The sequence below is a fragment of the Leuciscus leuciscus genome (assembly GCF_965113295.1).
Source record: "Leuciscus leuciscus genome assembly, chromosome: 1".
Taxonomy (NCBI): domain Eukaryota; kingdom Metazoa; phylum Chordata; class Actinopteri; order Cypriniformes; family Leuciscidae; genus Leuciscus; species Leuciscus leuciscus.
Genome location: NC_138725.1, coordinates 20,522,941 through 20,531,733, shown reverse-complemented (window position 1 = coordinate 20,531,733; position 8,793 = coordinate 20,522,941). Strand labels below are relative to the sequence as shown.

At 36.6% G+C, this 8,793-nt stretch overlaps 1 protein-coding gene across 1 annotated transcript in view; it reads left to right on the top strand.

Moving 5' to 3' along the window:
* The window catches only part of LOC309493587 (uncharacterized protein), a gene marked incomplete at its 3' end in the record, with an annotated part of 198,508 nt that extends 192,661 nt beyond the window's left edge, over window positions 1–5,847 (top strand). The window contains exons 3-4 of the mRNA XM_082162716.1: window positions 4,828–5,753; window positions 5,842–5,847. Coding sequence (XP_082018842.1) covers window positions 4,828–5,753; window positions 5,842–5,847 — 932 coding nt within the window. The remainder of the gene's footprint in view (window positions 1–4,827; window positions 5,754–5,841) is intronic.
* Between the last annotated feature and the right edge of the window lie 2,946 nt (window positions 5,848–8,793).

Below are 8,793 nucleotides of genomic sequence, written 5' to 3'. Positions count from 1 at the left end.
CTCAAGTACCTTTTACAGTACTCACAACTTAGATTTAAAGAACTTACTGTCCAGCCATATAAAGTGGGACTCTTCTCTGGATTTGGGCTTGCTGACAACGTCCCTGAACATCTTGAATGTCAGTGAAAGCAAAATACAATGTTTAACTCTATTACTTTTTAATTAATTTTACCACACATTTATTTAACATAACTTACAGTACATACAATACATTCAGGAATGTAACTTTTACAGTATGATCTGATACTGGGGAACAACATTTATTTTGCAGTACATGCAACAATCAACTACATGACTTCATTAATTGAAGTCTTTCTGCTCTATTTGAAGACATCTTTCAAGCCTTAATTTGTTTAAAGGTGAATTAAGACTTTTACATATTTTAAGATTCGCCGAAACCCTGTCATTTTGAATGCTAGCATACTGTATAGGCTAACATATCATTAACATGTCATAACTTTTTTTTTAAATATAAAACATTTATGACGCGCTCTATGGCATCTCTTACAATTAAAAGCCGTTAACACAAAACCACAATTGTTAAAAAAACATATTTTTTTTTGCTTTAAACAACGAAACAATACAACATACATTTTAGAGCCAGGGGAGCAAAACACACATATATAAAATATATATGTATGTAAAATGTATGTATATACATAAGCCTCCTTAATCACACTGTTATCATACTTTGAATATCCAAAAATTACATTTTCAAAATGCAAAACAAAATTAAAGAGTACATTTTCCTTAATAAACATAGACACCTCATACCATAACTTTTTCACATGATTACAATGCCAGAAAATGTGGGTTCTGTTTCAAAGTGCAACGAGCAAAAAGTGCAACTTTTTAATACATAACATAAATACAAAACATTTACAGTAATACAAAACATAAATAATGCTTATTGACTTATTGCCATCTAATCCATTGCTGGAAGTGATTGAAATGAATTGCGCGTGTGCATTATAAACAGATTTTGCACATGCGTGGTAACAGTACAGTGGCCAGTACTTGCTGCCTGGGCATAGAGTGCATTTCACGCAAATATTTTTGTCCTTTCGAGCAATAAACTGAAAGTAATGTGAATATCGCCACTGGCCGAAACCCCCTGTCTCCGTTTCCATTTCCTGCTCCTCTTCGCACCAGCAGCTATTATTATTATCATTATTGTTGCATACTCACTTTTTATAGTTCAATTATATCTTTAACATGTACAATAGTGATATTATAAGCCTATTTCTGTCCCCATTTAAGAATTTGTATCCTGTTATCCGTCACTTCTCACTTAGGTGTTTAATTTGGTCTAATATCTGTAATATATTATACTTTTCTCTAATTCAAGCTAACTTATCAGTTTTATTAATACCACATCACTGTGTTTTCTTTAAAATTGTCTGGTTGGTGTATAAAAGATGTGAAGTCCTCCCAACATTTCTTGAATCTTCTAAGTCAAATCAGTAAGTCAGGTTTATTTACCTGGCAATTTGGCATAACAATCTTATTTTTCCCAGTTTAAATCAAAACCTGTTTGTACATGTATTGTCTGTTGCTGGGATGTGTGTTAAACTGTTTCTGAGTGTCCTTGAGATTCTCGCGTGAGCTCTGTGGGCTGTGGGCTGTGCCTGGAGAACTGACTCCCTGATCTCTGAAGCTTCTTTCATTCACTTCAAACTGAGTTCCCAACGAGTCTGTCCTCAGTGCACATAGTTTTACAAACAATTGTACTTAAAAAAAGTCATCATTGTGATTTTCCCACATTTGACGCTCTCTAACTGTAATTGTTTGTCAGACGAGCGACTTACAGCTGCATCTATCTTATCTTCAGACCTCGCTCCAAACATTTCAACTGGAAATATCTCTTACAAAGAACAGCTACAACATTTTTAACAGAAGCAATCACAATGGATTTCCTTCATTGCCAGTTTTGATTCAAACAGGTATGTTGTTTTCTGTTATTAATTTATATCATATTGTATCGATATTCAAATCTATTGCCTGATGTTTTGTTACTCACTAGTTTTTATAACTGATTACAACGGCTGATTTTACTGCACTAACATTTCTTTGGCTTATTTCTGTTTAGTTTAGTTTTTTTTTTATGAAAATAGGCTTCTCCATTCCTATAGCAATAACATGTTTTAATGTAACCCATTAAGCTGTATAATATTTGAATAAACACTTTTCAAATTCCAAAATCCTGAAAACTCCAACTCATTAATAATAGATATATATTAACATGATGCGCTGCTTTAGCGCGTCTCGGTCTCTAGATCTTTCTGGCGCTCACCAAAAATTAACCAAAATACAGAGAATAGCCTTCTTGGCGCGCCTACTTTTGAAAGTCAACATTTAGATTATTTAACGTTAAATGCCTGAGTCACTTTGGAATAAATCACAGCGTGTTTCATGATAAAACGTGACTTAGCCTATACAGTCCAGAAAATAGGCTATAGGTTATAGCAAATTCAGACCAACTGCTGGTCTACACAGAGAAAAAGCCCTTTCTAGGCTCTTCTGTTGTACCGAGCCATTCGTTAGTCTAGTTGTTTGATGAGAAAATTAAATGTAGCCTATAGTTGCAATACACGCGTTTTGTAAGCTCCGTGCAACTGCTGCAGCGGACTATTATTATATTAGAAATCTAATACTCAAGTTTTCTCATTTTTCTACTCTTAATATTAAATAAAAAAAACGACTGAACTAAAGATACACGGATTCTCTTGAACCATCACCGCGTTTGCGGCAGAAAACTACTGCAGTGCAGCCAAAATGCTCTGTTCGACTTATCTGAGATCCTTTACTCTTCCCTGTGGATGACCTGTGACCTACTTTCTGTAAGATCTGAATTTTTGAACTTGAATTTTTGAACTTGAATTTTAGAAAACTGAATTTGAAGTTCCGAATTTCTTCATCTTGAAAACTTGAATCTGTATTTTTTTAAACTGAATATTTGCAGTATACAAATTCAGAACAAAAAAACTAGCTGTTTGAAAATACATGTCTATAAAATTCAGCCATAAAAACATTTCAATTTGTTAAATTTCAAATGTTCAATATTCGTAAAAAAAAAATCTAATTCAGAAATATTTAAACTACCACCTAAAATTAAATTTTGTTAGATTTCACTTGTAAATAATTCAAATTTACACAATTCAAATTCAAATCATATTGTCATATTTTAAGCTCCATAGAATGAAGTTCATGAACACTGAATTCCCTTCCCTTTGTTATCTATTGGTGCTTGAACAGACAAGTACACAGAAAATTAAGTCAAAATGTCCGTCTCTACGAGTTTCCTCGTAAAAGCAGTCGGTTATGAGTTGTAAACGGAGAAAGAAAACGAATGCTTGTCATTACAGGTATTGGATAGTGCATTCATCTTAAAGTGACAGCAGCCCAATATACGTTAATCAAAGTTAATCAAACATCAAAAGAGAAAGAGAAAATCCCTTTTGTAGTTTTAACAAAGATAACTGTATTAATTATATGTATCATATTTAATTTATACAGTGAAAACTATGCAGTGTTATTTGACATGTGATTATTTGGATGATGTCTGTACCTGAAAATAGTTAATTTACCTGAGAAACATAAACCACTGCTTATTTAACCTGTGTCTTTGTTCTGCTGTTATTATCTATGTTTGTAATTTGTTTATTATTTTCTATCCAGATGCACTACCCTACACAATTTCCCCAATTAATCTAGAATGATTCATTATTCAAATCATCAGGTGAAATTGTTTTCATATCGCAATATATGTCGCATAAAAACAAAATATTGCAACGTCAGTTTTTTCCAGTTTGTTCAGGCCTAGTTAATATAATATTTGATAATTGTGTTGTTGATCAAATATAATTAACAGTTCTCACTTCAGAAACATGGGAAAACATGGGATTTGCACCTATAATGTTTTAAAAATAATAATTGGAAGATCAGTGTAACTCATTCATAGAAACTTTCAGGGATGTGTAATTCATTTATAAAATGGCGAATAAAAGTGATTGTAATGTTTTATAAAAGTTGTCTACTTTCTGCTATTACATTAGGGTTCACTTTTACATTTAATCATTTAGCAGACGCTTTTATCCAAAGTGACTTAACATTGAGGGAGCAATAGAAACAATCAAACTAACAATAGGGCAACAATATGCAGGTGCTGTGACCAGTCCCAGTTAGTCTAACACAATACACATCGCATTTGTTTAAATGTTTTTTACTTGAAGATGGCTAAAGACTCAGCAGCTCGGGTTGAGTTCGGCAGGTCATTCCTCCAGCAGGGAACAGTCCAGGCGAAGGTCTGTGAAACTGGTTTTGTAGTGTAGAGCCAGTGGTTGTTCTGTAAGCAAACATCAGTGCCTTGAATTTAATGCGAGGGCCAGTTGTCCTTTCACTTTTATGTCCTTTGACTTCATATTCCTCTTTTGAATTGTTTTGAGGATGTAAAATTAAATTAACTTTTTCATGTACTGAAAACAGTGTCGGATACAGAACGTCATTAATAGGTGGGCCTGGTGAATATACGGAGGGGCCTCGGTTTTTTAAGCTTATATACACGCTAACACGGTGTTGCGTGATAGCATCACTGGACTGACACGTGATATGCCAACATAATATTTTTCTTTTGTAGCTATTTTTCGTAGCTACTGTACATAAATGTCCTCAGGAAACTATTAAAATGAAATTATTTATTAATTCATTATTATTATAATTATAAAAATAAAAAAGTTTTAGTAATCTGCCACCGATCCGTGCCCACCCATTAATCCACACCTGACTGAAAATTAAATTAACTTTTTTTCATTTCAGACCTGATGGAAGTGAAGGAGGAGAGTGAAGAACTGAGTGAAGTGAAGGAGGAGAGTGGAGAACTGAGTGAAGTGAAGGAAGAGAGTGAAGAACTGAGTGAAGTGAAGGAGGAGAGTGAAGAACTGAGAGAAGTGAAGGAGGAGAGTGAAGATCTGAGTGAAGTGAAGGAGGAGAGTGAAGAACTGAGTGAAGTGGAGGAGGAGAGTGAAGAACTGAGTGAAGTGGAGGAGGAGAGTGAAGAACTGAGTGAAGTGAAGGAGGAGAGTGAAGATCTGAGTGAAGTGAAGGAGGAGAGTGAAGAACTGAGTGAAGTGGAGGAGGAGAGTGAAGAACTGAGTGAAGTGGAGGAGGAGAGTGAAGAACTGAGTGAAGTGGAGGAGGAGAGTGAAGAACTGAGTGAAGTGGAGGAGGAGAGTGAAGAACTGAGAGAAGTGAAGGAGGAGAGTGAAGATCTGAGTGAAGTGAAGGAGGAGAGTGAAGAACTGAGTGAAGTGGAGGAGGAGAGTGAAGAACTGAGTGAAGTGGAGGAGGAGAGTGAAGAACTGAGTGAAGTGGAGGAGGAGAATGAAGAACTGAGTGAAGTGAAGGAGAGTGAAGAACTGAGAGAAGTGAAGGAGGAGAGTGAAGAACTGAGTGAAGTGGAGGAGGAGAGTGAAGAACTGAGTGAAGTGAAGGAGGAGAGTGAAGAACTGAGAGAAGTGAAGGAGGAGAGTGAAGAACTGAGTGAAGTGGAGGAGGAACACCATGTCAAACCTGGAGAAAAAGCTTTGAGTCGCTCAAAGACTAAACAGACATTTTTAAAGAAAAGAAGAGCCAAGAAATCTTTCACCTGCACTCAGTGTGGAAAGAGTTACACAACCAAACAAAGTCTTGAGATTCACATGAGAGTTCTTACTGGAGAGAAGCCGTTTACATGTGGGAAGAGTTTCACACAATCAGTATCCCTTAAGATTCACATGAGGATCCACACTGGAGAGAAGCCGTTCACATGTGATCAGTGCAGCAAAACATTTATCTGGGCATCAGACCTGAAGAGACACCTGACAGTTCATACGAAGGAGAAGCCGCATTCATGTTCTGTGTGTGGAAAGAGTTTTTCACTGCTGAGTAATTTACATGCACATCAGAAAATTCACACTGGTGTGAGAGAGTACATGTGCTTTGAGTGTGAGAAGACTTTTACTATAGCTGAACATTTAAAAAGGCACCAGAGAATTCACACTGGAGAAAAACCTTACAAGTGTTCACACTGTGACAAGAGATTCAGTCAGTCAGGACATCTGAAAACACATGAGAGGATCCACAGCAGAAAGAAGCCGCACACGTGTGATCAGTGTGGAAAGAGTTTCGCTATTAAACGCTACCTGAAGCGACACATGAAGATCCATGCAGTGGAGAAACCACATCAACACAGTCTGAAATCACGGTAAGTAGTTCATCTTTATGTACTGAGCAACAAAAGCCACATTTTTCGTTGTCTGGCCGAATGGTTCATAGAATGGTAAGCAACGGTTCCAGTTCTGGTACGGCTCGATTACGAACCGTTCCCGTCCTGGAAATTTCGTCAGACAGCCATACTCATCGATTTACACCAAAAGAGTAATTCTTGAACTTGACACACAACGTAATGCCAAAATTTGTTTGAACCGCGAGAGGCGTCAATTGCCGTCATTACGTTGTGCGTCAAGTTCAAGTGTTAATCTTTTGGTGTAAATCGATGCGTACGGCTGTCTGCCGGAAGCTAGTTATTTTAGTCGATAAAGTTTTAAATATGGATATTTTTCTTACACGAACGCATGACTTTACTTCAGAAGGCCTTTATTAACCCTCTGAGACGCGTGGCACACTTTAATCATGAATAGATGGACTTTGATGGACTTTCAAAGACATACAGCCATTCACTCCTGTGCTGACCAGTGAGAGATAAACTTTGTCACATGCCCAGAGATGCTGCAGATACACATTTGAGAGCATTTGGTGACACTAGTGAAACCAGCATTAAATTTGCTGACCAGTGAGATATAAACTGTTACATGCCCCCACAGCAAAATCCCCAGTGTTAAATGATCACTCTCAGGGCGTTTTTCCACTGGGTTCGTTTGCTGCGGTCCGAACCCGAGTGCGCTAGTTCCCGGCGCCCCCCGCAGCGTTGGTCTGGTTTCACACTCAATTAGTTGTATCGAACCCAGGTGCGTTTGCAGTGATCTTACGTCATCGCAAACGCACACGGAAAACGCATGGAGAATACAACTCGACTGAGCATAGCTGTAATTTGTCTGTTTTTTTGGTGCTATTATGCACAACATAGTGAGAGACAACTACGTTTATGTTCATTACATGGTGTAATTCAGCACATATCCAGGGGACGCCGTGTTTCTGCTGCTCGCAGAAGATTTTTCACTGATGCGACAGTGATACGCATGCGCGGGATACTATACTTCCTGAACAACCACGCACCCGAGTCCGTGTTGCTTGCACATTAACGCGAACCGCGCCACGGTTCGGGAGCAACCGAGCTCAGACCACCTCCTCCAGGTAGTCTCGGGTTCGGTACTCTAGTGCGCACCCGAGTCCGATGACAGCGTTCACATTAGCGATTTTTCATGCGAACCGTGCCCCGGTCCGCACTAAACTGCCAGTGTGAAAGCGCCCTCAGTGTTTATATGAGTCCACACTCAGAGTGTTATGAGTAACACTGAAGCAGTGTTAAAGTTAATGAGATAATTAAGTGATTAATTGAATGATGATTGAGCATTATTGAAGACACCTGATAGAAGCAGAATCACTGAAGGAGAAAATATAATTGGTATGTTACCATTATGGTGATCAGTGTTTGTTTTAGTTGGGCTGTTGACCCTTAAAGGGATAGTTCGCCTAAAAATGAAAATTCTGTCATCATTTACTCACCCTCAAGTTTTTTCAAACCAGTATGAATTTCTTTTTTCTGCTGAACACAAAAGAAGATATTTTGAAAAATGTCGGTAACTAGACAGTTGATGGACCCCATTGACTTCCATAGTATTTTTTTTTCCTACTATGGAAGTCAATGGGGTCCATCAACTGTTTGGTTACCGACATTTTTCAAAATATCTTCTTTTGTGATCAGCACCAAATGTCTCTTACATTTACACATTTGGAGTTTGGAATTAGACGTCAGTAACATGAATATTCTATTTGACTTTCTCTCTCTACAACTCCAACATTTCGTAAGTGTTGAATCAGAAATATATATTTCAGTTGAACATGTTAAACAAATTTCTATTATTTTTCTTTTTCTCTCTCTCTCTCTCTCTCTCTCACTCTCAGAGTTGAAGCCATTCTTGCAGCAACTGGTGGAAAAGGGGATCTTTTTGGTGCTTTTGTTCTAGCACAATATTTTGATGTAAACTTGATGTATTAACACAAAATATTAAATTAAAATATTAATTTGTGACCAAGATATTTTGAACTATGATGATATTTTGATGTTATATTTTGATATGTTAAACTCATAAAACCTGTACAGAAGGGGAAGCGAGAGATTAACTGGTTTTTATGTATTAGAATATTGTGCAAAAGTTCATTTATTTCAGTAATTCAACATAGCTGTAAGCCATAATCATCAAATTTATAACACATAAAGGCTTGAAATATCTCACTTTGCATGTAATGAGTCTATATTATATATTAGTATCAGCTTTTAGTTGAATTACTGAAATAAATGAACTTTTGCACGATATTCTAATTTTTCGAGTTTCACCATAATTGGTTCTTTAACTTAAGGTTTACATAAATTTAATTCTGCTGTTCTTTAATTTGATTTCAAAGTCATTTGCTATAACAGGCATTAACTAATAAGTGAATTCTTAATCTGGTTTTAAAAATGCAATATTTCTATAACCACATAGAAAGAAATGTAAAAAAAAAAGTTTACTTTTATTTTCTTTATTTAGAAGGGGTAACTATAAGTGCAGTTTGGAGTCCATATAATTAAGAAAG